The following is an 18,706-nucleotide window of genomic DNA, read 5'->3' as shown; positions in this document are numbered from 1 at the left end:
AAGACAAGGGAAATCGGGAAAGGAAGAAAAGCAAAACGTAAAAAAAAAACCGCTCCGATGTTCGCCGGCCCAGGAATGTATAGCACATTAAATGAGTGATATCAGAATAGGCAGAAAGTCAAGAAGCCTAAAAGGCGAAAAAAGACAAGCAACAAACCAAAAGGCTTAACAATGCCAATCAAACAGCGAGAGAAAAAGGCCAAGAATATATCATGGGCACTTTCTTATACAGCATCCCAAGGATGCAAGTGCAGACTCGAAAAGGAGAAAACAAGTATTAGGCAACAAGAGGGAAAGATAAGAATGCAACAAGAACGCAATTCCATCATGGCCGTGCCGTCGTAAAGAGAGCGTTGTTTTGATAATATCAAAACGTTTGAAACCGATTGCAAGAATGTCAAGAAAACAATAGATGATAGGAATCATTCTGTTTTGCACATGCTGTAGACTATGGAGCATAGATCTTATGCTGTGAAGAGGACTTTTCAATATGAACATGCCATGAATTGAAAACCCGTGTCTGAAATTATAACCCGAGCATGGCTCGGACAGCAATGATGGAGCAAAATCAGCTAATCTCAACCTGATTCACATATATCGATTAGCAAAATGATGCAGCATCAATCAAGACTTCCGACCCGTACCACAGCACAGTGCTCTCATGGCCTTTTGCATGAATGTTGGTTCTGGTTCATTTGCCCCCTGAAGACCCGACAGTTGTTGCGCGCTCGTTGTTGCTTGGTTCGGCGTGGCGATGCGACCTGGGAGATTGGCGTTGGAGTTTTGAAATTGAGCTTGAGTGGACGCTGTTGGCGTCGAGATCTCCTGACCCAGGGCGCTCTGTCGTTTCCCTTGAAGACCGCCTGAGCCGCTTTGTCGGTCGCGAGTCTTGCCAACGCCTGGCTTTGCTGGAGATGGAGGAGGGGGCTGTGCAGCGTTTAAACGATCGGCAGTGATACCAGGTCGTGCTGGCTGACGGGCTTGTGTGCTGTGGAGATCGCGAGCAGAAGCATTTTGCATCTGGCCACCAGCATGTGGGTGATGCTGCGATGCGTAGGGTTTATATTCCCATCCTCGTCCGTTGTTCAACTTCATCCAATCGTATTCACCGTCCTCAACTTCGCCGGTGTTTTTGAGGGCCTGTGTGAAGAGATCACGAAGGTAGTCGTAGTCAGGAGTGTCCTCAAAGCCGAGGTTGCGAACATAGGTAAGATATTTATTGAATTCCTCTGTTGAAGATTAGTATAAGATATAAAACAGATAATGGAAAGACGTACCTGGATAGCCTTCACACAAATCCTTGACAGCAGTAGTTTGCTTCTTCTCGCCAATCTTTTCATATTTCTGCTTGTTGGTTGCGGCTTTCAATCCCTGCCAGGGGAGACCTCCTCTAAGAAAGTACATGAAGACGTGACCAAGTGCCTCCAAATCGTCTCGTCGGGACTGCTCGCGACCTAAATGGGTGTTGATACTCATGTATCGAGCGGTTCCGGACAATGATTTTCTCTCGCGATAGGGGATGTGTTGCTTAGTCTTTGGGTCACGGTATTGTTTGGCCATGCCGAAATCTACAACGTGAATGACATTGGCTGCTTTAGTTCCCGGGCGTCCAATAAGGAAGTTGTCTGGTTTAATATCTCGGTAGATCAGGTTCTTTTCATGAATGGTTTGAACGCGAGAGAGCTAGGTATGTTAGCTACGATCGACCACAGCTTTGAGGGCAACATACCATCTGCTTGGCGACCATAACAACGGTCTTGATAGTGAATCGGCGATTGCAGTGATCAAAAAGGTCTTCGAGACTGGGACCAAGCAGGTCAATTACCAGAATGTTGTGAAGACCTTCCTGACCGAAATAGTATACATTGGGAATACCGGCTAGTACTAATTAGCTGACTTCGAGCAAGTGGTTGGGAGAATTTGTTAAACATACGGCACCCGACAAGAATCTTATATGTTCGGTATTCATCGCGGAGTTGAGGTGCATCGCTTTTGCGAGGTTCCTATTATGCTCGTCAGTAAGCGGAATAGATTTCCGACGTTAACATTGAACATACAAATTTAATAGCGACTTGTTGGCTGTTCAACAAGTTTGTACCCTCGAAGATCACTCCAAAGGAGCCCTCGCCAATCTTCTTTCCTACTCGGTAATGGACTCCCACGACGTTGGATGAGGAGGACGCCATTGTGGATGGGACGAGGGTGATTGAAGGTTGTCGGGTCGGTTCCGGGAAGTGTTGGGCGGAAGGATGAAATGTTTTGGTAGGACTGTAGATGGAGGCGAGAAAGATTAGTCAAGACAATTCGAAGGACGATACGAGAGATGTCTGTAGGCGGTAATCGTAGTCGTCGAATAACATAACATACCTTGTTTAGAATAGTTCTATAGTCGAGTTCACCAAGTCATGGAGCAATCACAGCGACAGTCGGTGCAATTGAACCAAATCTGCATCGATATAAAACAAAAATCGCAAATATTGTTCTGTTGTAGATCGAAAAAGCGAACCGGACAGGTATTGGTTGGGGATGACACGCGCGTGACAGCTGGTTGGATGGTGATAGGGGGAACAAGGACGACAGCGACCCGAAGCAGGAGAGCAACAGCGGCGGCGGCAGCAGCAGCAGCAACAGCGGTACTGGCTGAGCGAAAGGCGGATAAACCGCGCTGTGAAGCGGTGAAAGAGGAGAGAGTGTGGGCGAGGTGAGGAGGGCAGACGGCGGATGATGATACTAAGAAGAGCAGGAGGAGGAGGAGGAGGAGGGAAGAAGGAAGAGAAGAGGATCAGATGGATTGTCGAGCCGTGAGAACAGTAAGGGATTCGAGTCAGAAGAGCGCGAGAAGTTACAGCGGGTAGTTTAAGTGGTTAGTGCCGCTTGGCAGGGCGGTCAGCTTACGCTTAGCCTCTATAGGGAGAAGGTTGAGTAAAATGCCCGAAGAACTAACTAGCTTCACTGTCTAGCGCCCACCAGGATTGTGATGGATTCTGAGTTTCTTACTAGTTAGTAACTAACTCAAAGATAAAGGATCTCCGTGGATATTGAGAACTTGATCGACAGACAGACGGACAGACAGGTGGACGGATAGGAATGGAATGAACGAGACAGAGCGGATAGGAGCACGCACTGTCATAGGCCAAGGGGCGGTTAGGCTGTGGCTATTCAACTTTCAACAACAAAAGAGTTGAGCTAGTCTCTGATTGCTTTAGCCGCTGCACCTCGCGTCTACTTGGTACGGAGTACACTACTACATTAACTTAACTAAATGCTAATTTACGGAGCACTAGTGCGTTGAGGTTGATCCAGATTCTGTCGAATCGTGATGCCCCAAGGCCGGACAACTCTACTATTTGCTGGCGGATTAGTTCCTGATCACCGAATGATAGCTCCGTGTTTACGGAGTACTGGAAATACTTTTCGATGTAACTACATAACGACCATCTACAACTATCAACCTGCAATGTGGTGCCCTTGGTATCACGTGACTGTACGGAATGTGCCGAAATACCAATACATACTCACTGCATTATACACATAACTACTACTACGTACAGTATAATAACGCTTTGGTTGCTGTGGCTGGGTAAATTACATGCTCGTCACAAAACTGGACTGCCTTGCCGCGTCCGAGCGGTAACGTAATTATTTTGCTTGAAGCTCCGCTAGTGAACAATCTCCTGAAGCAAATGAAAGCAAATTTGCTACGTACCTGCATTTGGGAATCATACGTACTTAGGGGGAAACAAAAGGAAAATATGAGTCCTCCCTGAGAAGAAAAAAGAATTATCGAACCGAGGTTGACCATTGGTATGTGTACGGAGGTTATGTAGTCTGTATATTAATTACCGTACTGTAAATATTAGATACATTCTAGAATTGAATTTGCCAACTTGACCGCTTGATCCATCATGTTTTCTCCATCACTATGTTGGAGCTCTCCATAGCGGACATACTTACTCCAAAAAGCCTCCTCTTTTCCAACCGTTTACCGCCTTTTTCAGGGTTCTCGGACGTCTGTGCCTTGGGAAATATTCACAAATGATATTACTAGAGGGTCCAAGTTGTAAGTTGGACTAAGGAGCATTTGGGATGGACACTTATGGAGAGATTTTCATTTTCCGTTTTTACACAAACAAGCAATTATTCCGAAATTAGACCGATGGGTAGGACATCCTTTAATCTTAAGAATTGAAATCTCGAGGTCCTGGCTAGAATGATTGATTGATCGTCTGGGTGAGTTACAGTACGTGAGCTACCCGAGAGGCCTAGGATTGTTGTACACGATCATATTCTCAATTCATATTAACACTGTCAAATTCTAACAGACAGCTACAATTCCTCATCATCAACATCCTCCGCCTCACTACCAAGCTCCTGCTTCACAAGATCTACATCACCATCCTCATCCTCCTCGTCTTCTTCTTCTTCATCGTCATCATCACCACCTCCATCTTCGTCCTCGTCTTCTTCTCCACTACTAGAACCACTGCCATCACTATCCCCCTCACTACCAGGATCATAATCTTCCTCTTCCTCATCTTCCTGATCCTCTAATTCGCGCTGCGCCTTTTGCAGTTCACTTTCTTCCTCCTCTTCTGCTGCGCCTGCAGCTCCGTTCCCATTTTGCTCACCGTCAGCTCCGCCAGCTTTGCCGCCATTGATGTTATACTTCTTCGCACGTCTGGCCTCTGCAAGACTCGCGTCTTGGAGTTGATGATTCTTGATATAGGCATCAATACCGGCATAATCGGCCTGATCGATCATGGAAAACTCAAATTCTTGAGGTTCCTGTTTCTCGTCTACCCGTGTCGTAATGTTGAGGTTGAACGTTCGCTGGAGAACGGAGGTGTATGATACAGACTCTATATTGTCGAATGAGAAGAACACTAAAGGCTTTTTGAATCCGAAAAGTATGCCCGTAGATAGGAAGAATAGATATCCTGTACCCCGCGTAGTCGTTAGCAAACACTTCTTCTCCTCGAATCATAAAACGGAGGGGACATACCATCTTTGCTCCCTCTATGCGCTTTAACATGATATGCCTTTTCGCCCTTCCGATGCGCTTCTGGCGTTGCGCTTACAAACTCTCGATCATCAGGACGAATGACTTTAGTATGTCCAATAGCATCGTTCAGCCAGCCTCGTAAAAGTGTCTCGCCGTTCTCATCGCTTTCAATGCGTTGTCCGGCACCTGTGAAAGCGGCTTTTGCAGGTCCATCAGCGATGGTGAATACCATCTGATCTGGAATCGATGCGTTTTCGGGGACGGGGGTCACGCCATCGCCATATCTCGGGATGATGCAGAAGTTTGTTTGACGTTGAGCTTTTTCGGGGACGGGGAGGCAGAGTATATGTTCTATTGAGAACTGCAAGTAAGCAACTATTTCAACTTCGCTACAGGTGTATGGGAGATACGCACGAATATCCTTCACCGGAATACCAAACTCAATTTCCTTGGACGTCTGATTCCGAGCACGAAGATAGCCGCCCGCAGCTGTCATCTCCAGCGTCAACTTCTTTCGCTGAGGCACCGCAAAGGATACATCCTGCGCATAGAATTGTAGCGGACTATCTGCCTTGAGATCATGGACACTGGTAGATGGTAATGCACCGCCGATGCCATTGTTTCCTTCTAACTTGCGCTTCTTGATTACCGGTTCGTCAGATGCAGGTTGAGTCGGCTGCTGCTGCTGCTGCTGTTGTTGCTGCTGGGATTGCGACTGTTGTAACCTTGATACGTATTGTGCGATGTCTTGGAATAGCGCTCCGTGGTGAGGGGAAGCAGCTGATAAGTGAAAGTAGGATTGTTAGTTATTGCTTGAATAAAAAAAAATATTAGAACAGGTTGTGCCTCACTGATTGCCTCGTAGACGCGTTTCCTCAACGACAAGTCCGCCGCAAAACCATTGTCGATAATTGCGTAATTCACTGCTGCCGGAGGTTGTTGATTTACAATCGGTACCGTTGAAGGATTTCTTGACGAGTTATTGATAGCTGCAAACGCCATGGTGGATCTTTTGCAGGTGTGACCAGCACGAAAATGGTATGTTTTGTTGTATGTAAAAAGTGAAAGAGTGGTCGGGTGTTTGATATTATTTATTTACCCAAATGATTGACAGCTAAGGTTTCTGCTTTGCTATCCTTGGCGGCAAGCAGACAACGACTACGTAACTGCAAAGAACCTACTTGAAATATTGAAAGTGATATAATACATGCTATTCCATAGAAATATGTAAATAATAAAACACGTGCTGATTCTCTAAAATACATGGGAACGAAGAAAAGTCTAGTTCACTGCCCGTTTTCGCTGCTCCTTCCCAGCACCATTCTTGCTGATAAACTGGGCAATAAAGTCAGACGTAGCCTGATCCATGATATAATTTCCATTTTCATCCTTCTTTGACTGTCTGATGGCAGCCTTTTGTTCCGCAAGCTTGGTCTTGTATTCTCCGGCCGGTGTCAACAGCGTCCTCGATTTGAGGAACTCCTCACGGAGATCCTCTAATCTCTTAGCCTCAACCCATACAGGGTCATGTCGTGTTCGGTACTTGGAGTATTTGTTTCTTAATTCATCCATGATTGAAGGTTGGAATGGCTTGGCGCTGAGTGATGGCGTCCATGTCTCGTATTCCACTTCCTTGCGCGAAGTGTCTCCGTCTTCCTCAGTCGTTTTGTCAATCTTGTTCTCTTCTGGCCAGGGGATGCGTATGTTCTCTCCGGTGATGTATCTGGTATGTCGTGGAGTGGTCGTGTTCGAGCGAGTGAGGAATGGACCTGAGCCGTGGACATGTTTGGCGACCACTTCGTATTGCTGGCCATTGTCTTCGAGGGTACAGACTAGACGGACATCGTCGATGGGAACTGGTACAGAATCGACCAGAACAGGGCCGGTATTCTCATCTTTCATGTATCCGGGAACTCGGTAGTCGGCCTATGTAGGTTCCATGAGTTAGACTTGCAATGAATGTTTGGAGAAAATCAAAAACATACCTGACTATGATCACGCAAACGGACACTCTCCGACTCCGCTTCAACCGAAAGAACCTCACATATTTTGCCTTGATCAGGCCCTTTCAGAAGAACAACCCTATCTCCGGGGGCGATGTTGATGAATGGTCTGCGTAGATGTGGAGGAAGTCTAGGTAATTGTGTTTCTGACGGATCGACTGTACCAAAGGTTCCAGCGGTAAATCCAGAGTCTCGATGCGGCGCGAGAGGGCCTTTATACCAGTCTTCCTGGCGTGCTTTTACGGCGGCTCGTTCTCTGTCGATCTGTGCTCGTTGAAATTGGTCTCGTTCTCGGAAGAATTTCACGACCTCGAGACGCTCTTCTTTTTTTTTTAAGATTCGTGCCTTGCGCACCGCTTGATTGCGGGCGAGGGTTGTCCGTTGAATTACCTTTTGCATTGTGGTTGGCAGTTGAGAGTGGTCAACTGGGCATCATGCAATTGTCGTTGTGATGCTGTTGCTGTTGATTTCGATATGGAGAGCCCGGAGAAATTTGGCTTCAAGGTCACGTGATACGACAGTTAAGAAAGATAGCTCTCACTAAGGGGTATTCCGGACTCGAATACTCAATTGATGGTCTACATTCTGAGCCGGATAAACCGTAGAACAGTGATTTGATATTGATCCAGCTTATATTTCAAACAGCTCGACTACTTGTCGTATATCTTGTTCATTTTCAGGCTCAAGTACTTCGTCCGAACAAAAGAGCGATTCAATTGGCCAACACGTTCAACTCTCCCATTGGCTGGGGTTATCGTGATAAAGTGCGTGCCTAGTTTCCGTATCCCGTGCTCTCTGTTGCACCGCCACATTTGTTGACATACAAACGGAACCCCTTCTTTCGTCATTGCCCGTACGACCAGAGGAGGGTTCGCTATTTTGTTAGACTTATTGATAATCAACCTTCACCATGACTAGTGCAAAATATACGATAAATACAACGAAGTCGAGGACTTCGTCAGTCGCTCTATGCTTGACCACTGTGACACGTACATAGTCGTACTACAGCGGGACTCTGACCCACTAACATAGGTCTCCCTGTTGAGCATTTGGTCGGACGATTTTAGGTCAGTCCCAGGTTGGCAAGTGAGAAGACTGTACGGAGTACCACAGGTGCTGTTTTGTCAGTATCAATATTAAATAGTTAATCGTATTAGGCTGTACAATATTACTGCAGTCAGTGCACCCCTGGGCAGATAATGACAGAAAGGAGAGGGCTATTATTATTTGATGAGTATGGTATTTTTAAGCCCCTTGGTCATTACGAGTAAAAGAAAGAGAAAAAAACAAAAAAAAAAAGCGTTACTAGTATTACTACAGGTGAGAAATAGAAAGAAATAGGATTTGCTCAGCCACAAGTTGATGTACTCTGTAGTACAGGGGCTATGTCTCAGGTAACAAACAACGATGGTAATTACAGTATGATACCTTTCACAGTTTGTATCGATATCGGGCAAAGCCACATATTGTGGTATTATTTACATACCATAACATGGACCAGCCACAGGCAACACGGCAAAAACAAGATAACTCCTCGTGAGTCGTTACAGGTCCATACTATGTATATTAGGGTTGAGCGGGTGGCCATGCTGTACTGCACTTCTGATTGGCTTTGGTGGTATCGCGTCATGTTTGTTCCGTATGGACTTGTATCGTACCATTGTCAATTGCCAGACCAATAGGGATGGACCCCTAATACACAAACTAGGGGAGTTTTACAATACAGTACAGCATACGGAGTTCTTACCTAGTAGTTACTGTGTGACTGGCCGCTGCTTAGCCTCCCATACCAAACCAACTCTTACCACTCTTGCCTAGTCTGACTCCCCAATCTCCATCCTCTCCTCTCTCAGTTGAAAACAGAGATCATCATCATCAACCATCCATCCATCTACAACCTCTCTCTCCCAACCTGCTTTTTCAAAGATCTTGTGTGTGTCGAGGCATATACTACTGCTTCCTGTTTGATTCTTTCTTCGCCCTCTAGCCCAGTCAGCCCTTTGGTCCAGATTGTACGTGCCAACCCTTTTTCCCGTGGTCGCTGGGCAATCAAGCTGTCGACCACAGCACATCTGTCACTATCTACACACGTCAACAATACCGACACAGCTGGCTACCAAACCACCACATTTCCTTTCGCTCTTGCTTCCTATCTGCTCGGTTCAATACTAATCGACTATTTTTGATTCTTATAGAAAATGGCTGAAATCCGTCGCAAGCTCGTTATCGTCGGTGATGGTGCTTGTGGTAAGACTTGTCTTTTGATGTAAGTCTGACCGTCTCTATCAGTCAACGTTGTCGACTGGTTTCAATCTTGAAAACAACAAATGAAACGGGAAGCTGACTTGAACCTCGATAGCGTCTTCTCTAAGGGAACTTTCCCAGAGGTTAGCAATCGCCGCCCCCCTCTCCTCCCAGTCATCGAGACCACGTGCTCGTCAGCCTCGTTGCGTTGCGACCTAAGTCACAAAGTCCGTTTGCTCTGACACGATTATCTATAGGTCTACGTCCCCACCGTGTTTGAGAACTACGTTGCCGATGTCGAGGTCGATGGCAAGCACGTCGAATTAGCTCTTTGGGATACTGCTGGTCAGGAGGACTACGACCGTCTTCGTCCCTTATCCTACCCCGACTCACACGTCATCTTGATCTGCTTTGCTGTCGACTCTCCCGATTCTTTGGACAACGTTCAGGAGAAGGTTTGTTTAATCGCCTCTTTGGAATTTCAAAATGGTGGCTGACAGGGTTATAGTGGATCTCTGAGGTTCTTCACTTCTGCCAGGGCCTCCCTATCATTTTGGTTGGATGCAAGGTTGATCTCCGTAACGACCAGAAGACTATCGATGAGTTGAACAAGACTTCTCAGCGACCCGTCACGTCTGACCAGGTATGACCAATTTCCCATTGTTCTTTGGTTCACGACTAACCTCATAATTCTACAGGGTGAGGAGGTCCGAAAGAAGATTGGTGCCTACAAATATCTTGAATGCTCTGCTCGTACCGGCCAGGGTGTCCGCGAAGTCTTCGAGACTGCCACCCGGGCAGCTCTCTTGACCAAGTCTCACAAGCCCAAGAAGCCTTGCAGTATCATGTAATCTAGCTATTTTTCTTCCAAATCTTCAAGGTTTCCAGCGACACAAACAAGACTGTTCAATGGGACTTTTTACCCATTTTCTCTCAACACATCCCCTTCCAAATCGGATTTCGGCTTTTTTCTTCCGATGGTCTAGTGTGCTTTCCGTCTGCATGTACTACCCTGGGATTTCTGTGGATAGGTTCTTGAATCGAATTGCAGGGGAGTGCTTCTCTTGTGATTCAACTTTTGGTCGGATTATCAAACAAGAAGATTCTTGTTTTGATTTCCTGATCCCAGAAGGGGGTTTCCTTTTATACTTCCCCCTCTAGTCCTGTGCTGTCTCGTCTCGCCTCGCCTCATCCTGCCTCGTTTCTTTTTTAATTATGCTTTGTTTTGCTACTGCTGTTATTCGCCTTATATTCTTTCTTTTGATATCGATTTCCCGAATCTAAGGATGGCGTTTTCTCTTTTCTCTCTTTTTTTCCTCTCTTTTTCTCTCTATATCTTGAATCAAATTAGAAAGACTGCCTAAACGAAACTGAACCCAGTAGTAGAAGAGAAAAAAATAAATGCATTTCTTTTTATACCAGACAGTTGCGTTGGGTACATAGGTAAAATTGAGGATTTTATCATTGATATTGAGTTATGTAGCTTCATTACCATAACTATGGATTCTATCGTGTACTCGTTAATATATGGCATGAATAAATAATCTATGTATGTACTTCCCACCCCCTCGAAGAAAAGGGGGTTTTATCGATTCAAACTCAATAAACTCTCGATATATTTATGGGCATCAAACCCCAATCCTTCTGTAAGTCTGCCCGGCGCTGAAGTGCTATCATTTGTATTTCCGGCAGCACCTGCAGCAGTGGTGCTTGATGCGCCGCTGAGATCGCGAAGAAATCGGATTCCGCTACTTCCTTCCCGGGCGTGCCGGGCTCCGCCTAAGACGCCGCTACCGCCGGTGGATGAGGCGAGGGCGTCCGATGCTTTGCGGATCAGGAAGGCTTCTTTTGATGCCGATATTGTTGGTGGATTTTCATGTTGTTGTGATGATGGTTGCGGTGGTTGGGGTTGCTCGTCGTCACGGATCCGAACCCATATCAACCACCACCCCCGACTAGTCTTGCACGTCCGCTCCATTTCCAGGGGTCGAGTACGAGTTTCGATATACGTGTTGAGGAATTGGGAGTGAACATGCAGCGCTTCCAGACGGGACCACTGCGTTTGTCGTTCATAGCTGTGAGTATGGCCATGAGAGCCAGGTTCCGGGATATTAGGAATTGACGATCTAACCGTCAGATTCCCCGGGTCGTAGACAAGATCGTAGATGGGATTGTTGATTACTGATGATGAGCGCTTCTTTTCGCCGGCGTCGCTGTCTGAGAGGTAGATTCGCCGGGCGACGTTTAGAGGGGATGTGGATGATAGGAGTGGTCGTTGTAAGGGGCCGAGTTGGTGGTGGATGCTGCGGTAGAAGGAGGGGAGGGTGAGAGAGGGTGTGCGCAGGTCGAAGAGGAATGTGAACATGAAAGGTTGGCGCTGTAAGAGTTAGTATTTTAAGTCGATGTTCTTGGTTGTGCGTGTACGTACCACGTAGACTAGAACCTGGAGTTTTTTATGTACTTGGTCTGTAAATGTATCTGGTAATATATATATCAGTTTAGTCCTACTATGTCGAGATTGATACCTACCTTCCCCATTATTATATGACGCTGATTCCGTAACCTCTACCTGTAATGTTCGCAACAGGGTACGTCTGTTCTTATCTTCCTGATTTTGCGGAAGGAAAAAGACACTTTCGTCAGGATTATCTTCATCAGAGAATTCCTCCTCGAGATCGTCTATAAGACCAATGATGAATTTCCCTTGAGCGGCATCTCCATCATTTTTTCTACACACGTAAGTCATCAAGGCGTAATGAAGATAGCTGAGCCAACTTACTTAGGTGTGACATCTTGAACTCCATTCTCGGTGCCGTTCGCAGGCACGGTGGCTTCATCAGAGGCATTGACTGAGATGCCTGGAATTTTCCATGCTGAACCATATCCTAATGTAAGGTATTTCATAACTGTCTCAGCACTGATTCCACTCTCTTCGGTCGTTTGGTCGCTAGTTGACGAGCTCTGGACAGTCGGAGGTGTGCCCACAACCAACGGCGGCGGGATACCCGGTGATGTCCTACCGCTCTGTGGCTCTGGTTTCGGATCGATCTTCTTTAAACCGGAAGGTCGAGATGGTGAAGCAGAAACCGCCTTTTGTCTAGCTCTCCTTTGCCGGCGTGAACGGCCAGAGCTAGGGTTTTCATCAACGCCATATGCAGCTTCGCCATATCTGTAGATCCATTCCATCCAGTGAGATATACTCGCCAGTGACCGCCGCGAAATAGCACCAACACCCGAGAAAATAACGCCATCCGATGGGCGCGGAGCCTGATCTGACCCCAGCCATATTCCAGGTTCGGCCTGCTCTTTACCAGGAGTTCCCTTCGCCGGCGATGGGGGTGGTTGCGACGGCGCATCTCCAAACCGGGAGACGACAAGATCAACAAGGCCATTTGTCCGCGAAACATAATCCTCCAAGACTTCTCTTTCACCACTGCCCCATTCCTCTTCGCCCACGCCAATTCCAAGTTCGCCGCCCACAGCTAGTTTCACGCCATTGAACAGATCCACGCCTGGGTTGCCGTTGAGAAGTACGAGCCAATGACGGACAAATCTGTTCCAGAAACGACTGAGCAGTTTGCAAAAAGAGTCTCTTCCGACGCGTTGGTATATAGTGCTTAATGAATCGCCATGGTGTAGCAGGAATATAGAATGCGCTCGTCGAAGTTGTTGGATTAGGGATTGAGGAGGGTATATTTCTCGTGAAGAGTATTCGATTGATGGAGAGGTTTCCGACGACGCATTGGCGGTATTGGGAGATGATATTCGAGTGAGGTCTATTGACTGTAGATAGTCGATTAGCCTTGAAGAACTGTGCGATGTTAGAATCACTCACAGCTAATATCCACCAGTCACTTTCGAGTTCATCGAGAACAATCCGCGACTTTTCAGTCTCGACGCTATCAACAGCCTGACCATTGGAGAAATTTCTGCAACAGATATTACAAGAATTAGTCAATCTGTCTTACTTTTCAGACTCTGATCTAGGCACACAAGCCTGCCTACTTTGCAAAATTTACCATGCCCTGCGCCAGGCCGATTTTGCGCAATCGCTCATTTGTGTCCTCTTTGTTACTGTGTTGCTCCGAAGCAGGACCGGTTGACGAAGCATTTGCACCGTTCGATGATCGGCTTATCTGCTGCGACGAGGAATAGTAGAATACAATCTGGTCCTGGAGAGTTTCGTCTGTTGTTCCCAAGGAGGGGTTGTAGATGGTGAGGAACCCAAGTTGCGCGGGGATGACAGAGAGAGATTCGTTGTCAATCATATCATCTTTGGGTGCGCGCACCACCACTTTCGCCTATATCAGCATGTATCCTCGTTGTCCGAGCCGAATAGGTGTTGTTCGATCAAGGTTGTTGCGTAACGTCATTGAGATCGAATGTGGAGAGCTTACTGGGGTGGTGCCGGTACCTAACTTAAGATACTGGAGTAGTGAGAGCTTAGCGCTCACTCCGACGGAAAGAAAGCTTCCCGCCCGCACGTGTCATATTCTTTTCTCCTCAAGCTCATGTCGAAGAACAGAATGTCGTCTTATAGATATTCCGCTTTACTCATTATACGCAATCAATTACGATGCAACCGTACAAATGGCCGTCGCTGGTACTCAGATAAGCCAGTTGAGCCCCTTCGCGTCCTCTTCTGCGGCTCCGACGAATTCAGCATTGCTTCCCTGAAAGCTCTCCACGCCGAACAGCTACGAGCGCCACAATCCATCAAGTCAATTGACGTTGTCTGTCGACCGGGGAAACGGGTTGGACGAGGGCTGAAACAGATTCGCGAAGGTTAGATCTTTTTGCGCAGGGTTGCAATACACATAGCTGAAAGTGGATGCCATGGCATAGTACCGATCAAGTCGACTGCTTCGGAGCTTGGCCTCAGGATACACGAACTAGACACATTCAAAGGATGGACTGTGCGTTCAATGATACATCATGCGGGCAGGAATCGTGACTGATTACTGTGAATAGCCTCCGGATGGACCAATTGACCTGATTGTCGCCGTGTCTTTCGGTCTCTTCGTTCCCTCTAGATTACTCACGGCTGCAAAGTACGGAGGAGTCAATGTCCATCCTTCACTACTTCCAGAGTAAGCCTTCTTTGAATCCTTTGTAGTCCATATTCAAGACTAAATATACAAAAATAGCCTTCGAGGTCCGGCCCCTCTACATCACACCCTCCTCTCCGGACAAACGACAACCGGTGTAACGCTTCAAACCCTCCACCATAAACATTTTGATCATGGCATAATACTCGACCAAACACCTGCCCCGGGTATCCCGGTTCCGAATCCAGAATCATGCACAGTACCCGAACTATTGGGGCTTCTTGCACCAAAGGGCGCGGAAATGCTGCTCAATGGCATTCGGAATTGCGTATTCGTGCCTCCGTTGAAGGAAGTCGAGTCTCAATTCAGGGGATATGACGCCAAGAATCTTACACATGCGGCGAAGATAACACCGGAGGATCGTCATATCAAATGGAGAGAATGGGCCTGGACTGATATCAATCGCCGGCAACGAGTCCTAAGTCCCTTGTGGAGCAAGGCTCTCATTCCAGCCCAAAAGCCGTCTGCCGAAGACCCAAAGAACTTCCAGTGGAAGAGAATTATTTTCGATGAAATCGAAGAGGTCTCACAAGACACTGTTCCGGGAAGTCAATGGCTGTCACTACTTCCAGGGGTAGCATTCACCCCCGGCAACCCTACTCAAAACAAAATCCACGACAAAGCATTATATATCTACACCACAGATGGAAAACTCTTACGTCTAAACAGACTAAAAGTCGAAGGGGATAGGTTCAATGATGCGCTTACTGCTGCTCAAAAGGCTCACATGTTCTCTCCGAAAAGCTTTCGGGCTACGGATGCCGAGTTCAGCTTGTTCTATAATCCTTTGTGTTGAGAGAGTTTAGATACCCTTGTACAATACTCATATATGCATTTTGAGTTTTCTCATGACACGGCCCTGCATTTGTACTTCTAGCAGCGTATGTGCGGATATCGATGTTTCTGTGTTTCATACTACGAGGTCGCTAGCTGCTCAGAGAATAGCGAAACCTCCGTCTGTCATATTTGCCAGTCAGTTTATCTTCTTCACATGGGCAGAATGGCATGAACTCACCAATAACCAATGACTGGCCGGTTATCGATGCGTTCTTAGCAAGAGAGACGTATAGGTCTGCGGTATCATCCAATTCGGCCTGTTGCCAGGTTAGCCAAGACAACTTTTTCCTTTTAATATTTGAAACGGTATACTAACAACTCGTTTCAGTGCTGTTTGATTAATGTGATTCTTCACATACTCTTCCGAGAATTGGCTTCCCTGTAGGTTGATGTCGTGTCAGTCAATCACACCCAGGTGTGTAGCATATGCTGCTTACCCATTCGGTCAATAACAATCCAGGGCACACTGCATTAACGCGAACTTTAGGACCCTGAGACTTGGCGAGACATTTTGTCAGGTGCAGTACTACAAGGTGGTTGTCAGTCAGACTGTAATGTTTCCAGTGATAGTCAAGAAAAGTGAAGGACTTACAAGCTGCTTTTGTGACTGAATATGGCAAGCTGCTTCCACCAGGCATCAATCCCTATTGTAGACACGTTAGTTCTCTACTACGCCATCACAGTCCAGGTCTCATCCTACCGCTATAGAAGCTGTGATGATGAATGCACCGCCATCAGGATTGGCGTTAAAGGTTGGCAGGGCTTCGCGGAATGTGTGCATGTGGCCCTTGACGTTGACTGACCAGCACTATGCATTGGCCGTGTCAGAAAGTACTATTCGACTAAAGTATTGACACTGTAACATACCTTGTCCCAGTCACTCTCATCTAATGCATGGAGGTCTGCGAAGTTGGCGAATTTTGTCCAGCCCTAGACCCCCAAATCCAGTCAAATACTGTATCGGGGAAAGTTAGATAGGTGTGTGTGTGTATGTGACTCACAGCATTTGAGATCACAATATCAAGACCACCCAACACTTCAATGGCTGTTTTGACAACCCTAACACAGTCTTCTTTTATTCCCAGATCCTAGATTACGGATTAGGCATCTATATCCCTGTACAAGAAGAAAGGAGAACATACTCCCTGAACAATAGCAGTCTTAACCCCATATTGCGACGTAATTTTCGCCTCTGTCTCCTTTGCTCGGTCCTCACTCGATGCATAATTGATCACTACATTTGCTCCTTCTGCCGCAAACTTTTCCGCAATCACAGCTCCGAGGCCACTGTTTCACGCAAATAGATCAATTCCATTATTCTGAGGGGAAAGCCGGAGAAGGGGGGAACATACCGAGAGCCTGCCGTGACAAGCACGTTTCGGTTCTTGAGTGAGTAACCCATTCTGTTGCTGGTAGGTATATATAGAGTGTTTAGCAGGGAAATATTTTGATGTTATTTCAACAAAGTGCAGGCCCCTGAGAAGTGTCGGACTTTGACATGCTATATGTACTGGAGGAGGCCGTCGGACTGACCGATGACTCCGATCAATGGATCTAGGGCTGCGGGGTAAGGACGGGTTTAGGACCTTTAGGTGGAGAAGTTAATTTATGATACACGGAGCACCTACTACGAGTAAACATGGAAATACTATACTGGTTGAATAAGAATAAGTCTCTTGCAGTTAGAGCAATGGTCCGATCTACAGTATGACTTGACAAGGACGTTATTTAAAGATGAGTCGTAAATATGTTGAATCAGGCCTATCAATTATTCTTGTTGAGAATTAAGTTCTCTACTGCGTAGTAGAAAATAACACATCTAGTCATCATATGTCTTGGGGAAGATTGAGAATCATTTTTGGTCGAAGACGCACCAGAACCCGAAGCCCTAAGCCCTAAGCCCTAACATAGTCATCACCATTAGGGGATTGCTGCGTGTCAAAAGCGTACCATATGTTTAGATTCAGGAAAAAATGCTCTCAGGACCTGCAGCCAGCGAACCAGTTCTCGGTCGGAGCAGGTGCAACAGGTGAACTTGATGTGTTGTGGCCATTTCTTCAGCACCATCGTCTGCTGCCCTGACACGAGGATACTCGAAGCTTCTGCTACATGAGCTGATTGTCCTTGAAGAGGGAGCACCTCAATTCCAGGCAGAAATTAGATATGGCAATGATAACTTTTAATAGTGGGATGGAGCGCACGGCGAAACAGTGGCGCGAATTACTAGAGAGCGTTGGGCTTCGAGTGGTCAAAATCTGGGAGCCGGTTGAGGAAGGGACTGAAACCATTCGCTCACCTATGGTACTGCAGATTGAACAGAGCAGAAGTCATAATATATGTACCCTGAAGGTTGGTATATTTCATTCATTATCGTGTTTATTCAATGATGGTACCAACGTATTCTGCCTTTCTCATCCCTCTCCATGCCTGTTTCCCCTCAAGATTCGGCCACTGCACCAAGAACCGATCTACAAGGGGCAGTAAAATCTTCCCGGATAAACTGAGTGTTGTGACTCGGGCCCAGGACTCAATGAAAATAGTGCGGAGTGCGGCCGTAGATGGCTGATTGTTTTTAGGTGTCTGACCGGGCTTGAACAGCAGCAGTTCAAAAAGCGCATTCCAGAATCTTAGAAGCTTTGCCCCCAGCACTACGCATACCGCCGTCGCAGGGCCATTGGTAAGTATCAGATCAGGATATTGAGATTTGATGCTGTGATTGCTGCGTTGTTGATCCGGGTGTCTGCCACGAAGAACTTGAAGGCATGCCCAGAAACATTGGACCGTAGAGAACGGTGCTGTAAGATAGGACTGATGGACTCGACGTGCACGAGGTACTGTGATGACCTCATAGTTTTGATTTTGTGCATGTTTCGAATCTTTGTATTGCGCGTGAAGAGTAGCCTCGAATTCCACAGCCTTCGAGGCACTGAAACTGTCGCCGGAGGTCACAATGTATGTCCGAAAAGTGTAGGTATTTGGGTCTAGTGGTATGCGGCGCAACATAGATAGCATTTCTGCTGTATGGCCGCCACTGCCGAGCACGATCAGCAGATGGGTTGAGGTGCCTCTGCGACGAAGCTTGGGAACGGTGGAATGTTGTGAGGATGAGAGTAATAGGTGGAGGGACTATTTTTGCGCGTCAGTGATAAATTGAGAATATCCATTCCTGTGTTTGAAGTGCTCACAATGATCAACGCAAAAGAGACAATGAGCAGAGAGAGCACCGCAAACGCGGCAATAATCAAAGCTGACATCGCGGAGTACTCTCCGGAGTTTAAATTGGTTGTCGCAGGCAATGTCGATGGAGCCCAAATGGCTGGGGCTATGGTAGATCTCTCAGTTCATTGCAGCATAGTCCTGCTCATGACAACCTTCGGATTGAGCTGTTCAGGATTGAAGTTGCATGAAGCTATGAACAAAAAAGTTGAAGCTCCCACGAGCCGCGGGAACTCCACGTATACTAAATAACGCTATCTTGCTGTACTGTCGGGCGTCTGATAAGATAAGGACGA

The 18,706-nt window shown here is 46.8% G+C and overlaps 8 protein-coding genes across 8 annotated transcripts; 2 read left to right on the top strand and 6 right to left on the bottom strand.

Moving 5' to 3' along the window:
• Positions 1–578: 578 nt before the first annotated feature.
• On the bottom strand, positions 579–2,186 carry EYB26_001131 (uncharacterized protein; the record flags this gene model as incomplete). The annotated part of the gene is made up of 6 exons (XM_054260442.1): positions 579–583; positions 645–1,229; positions 1,278–1,683; positions 1,730–1,878; positions 1,934–2,003; positions 2,058–2,186. 6 exons carry the CDS (start codon positions 2,184–2,186, stop codon positions 579–581), a joined length of 1,344 nt encoding a protein of 447 aa, XP_054116417.1.
• A 2,140-nt stretch (positions 2,187–4,326) lies between these two features.
• Positions 4,327–6,004, bottom strand: EYB26_001130 (uncharacterized protein; the record flags this gene model as incomplete). The annotated part of the gene is made up of 4 exons (XM_054260441.1): positions 4,327–4,937; positions 5,003–5,353; positions 5,417–5,782; positions 5,854–6,004. The coding sequence occupies 4 exons, from the start codon at positions 6,002–6,004 to the stop codon at positions 4,327–4,329; spliced, it is 1,479 nt and encodes a 492-aa protein (XP_054116416.1).
• A 279-nt stretch (positions 6,005–6,283) lies between these two features.
• On the bottom strand, positions 6,284–7,404 carry EYB26_001129 (uncharacterized protein; the record flags this gene model as incomplete). The annotated part of the gene is made up of 2 exons (XM_054260440.1): positions 6,284–6,928; positions 6,988–7,404. 2 exons carry the CDS (start codon positions 7,402–7,404, stop codon positions 6,284–6,286), a joined length of 1,062 nt encoding a protein of 353 aa, XP_054116415.1.
• Positions 7,405–8,497: 1,093 nt separating this feature from the next.
• Positions 8,498–10,100, top strand: EYB26_001128 (uncharacterized protein; the record flags this gene model as incomplete). Its single annotated transcript, XM_054260439.1, has 7 exons — positions 8,498–8,541; positions 8,993–9,017; positions 9,201–9,271; positions 9,365–9,392; positions 9,507–9,704; positions 9,758–9,892; positions 9,948–10,100. 7 exons carry the CDS (start codon positions 8,498–8,500, stop codon positions 10,098–10,100), a joined length of 654 nt encoding a protein of 217 aa, XP_054116414.1.
• Positions 10,101–10,834: 734 nt separating this feature from the next.
• On the bottom strand, positions 10,835–13,517 carry EYB26_001127 (uncharacterized protein; the record flags this gene model as incomplete). The annotated part of the gene is made up of 6 exons (XM_054260438.1): positions 10,835–11,626; positions 11,678–11,727; positions 11,779–11,978; positions 12,029–13,032; positions 13,085–13,178; positions 13,255–13,517. 6 exons carry the CDS (start codon positions 13,515–13,517, stop codon positions 10,835–10,837), a joined length of 2,403 nt encoding a protein of 800 aa, XP_054116413.1.
• Positions 13,518–13,775: 258 nt separating this feature from the next.
• EYB26_001126 (uncharacterized protein) lies at positions 13,776–15,153 on the top strand (the record flags this gene model as incomplete). The annotated part of the gene is made up of 4 exons (XM_054260437.1): positions 13,776–14,034; positions 14,095–14,165; positions 14,221–14,339; positions 14,397–15,153. The coding sequence occupies 4 exons, from the start codon at positions 13,776–13,778 to the stop codon at positions 15,151–15,153; spliced, it is 1,206 nt and encodes a 401-aa protein (XP_054116412.1).
• Positions 15,154–15,291: 138 nt separating this feature from the next.
• Positions 15,292–16,596, bottom strand: EYB26_001125 (uncharacterized protein; the record flags this gene model as incomplete). Its single annotated transcript, XM_054260436.1, has 10 exons — positions 15,292–15,314; positions 15,373–15,451; positions 15,511–15,573; positions 15,632–15,720; positions 15,787–15,838; positions 15,895–16,002; positions 16,062–16,124; positions 16,196–16,282; positions 16,337–16,481; positions 16,547–16,596. 10 exons carry the CDS (start codon positions 16,594–16,596, stop codon positions 15,292–15,294), a joined length of 759 nt encoding a protein of 252 aa, XP_054116411.1.
• Positions 16,597–17,570: 974 nt separating this feature from the next.
• EYB26_001124 (uncharacterized protein) lies at positions 17,571–18,448 on the bottom strand (the record flags this gene model as incomplete). The annotated part of the gene is made up of 2 exons (XM_054260435.1): positions 17,571–18,320; positions 18,380–18,448. The coding sequence occupies 2 exons, from the start codon at positions 18,446–18,448 to the stop codon at positions 17,571–17,573; spliced, it is 819 nt and encodes a 272-aa protein (XP_054116410.1).
• Positions 18,449–18,706: the final 258 nt, after the last annotated feature.

Source organism: Talaromyces marneffei, chromosome 1, assembly GCF_009556855.1.
Source record: "Talaromyces marneffei chromosome 1, complete sequence".
NCBI lineage: Eukaryota > Fungi > Ascomycota > Eurotiomycetes > Eurotiales > Trichocomaceae > Talaromyces > Talaromyces marneffei.
This window is presented reverse-complemented; position numbering and strand designations above follow the sequence as displayed.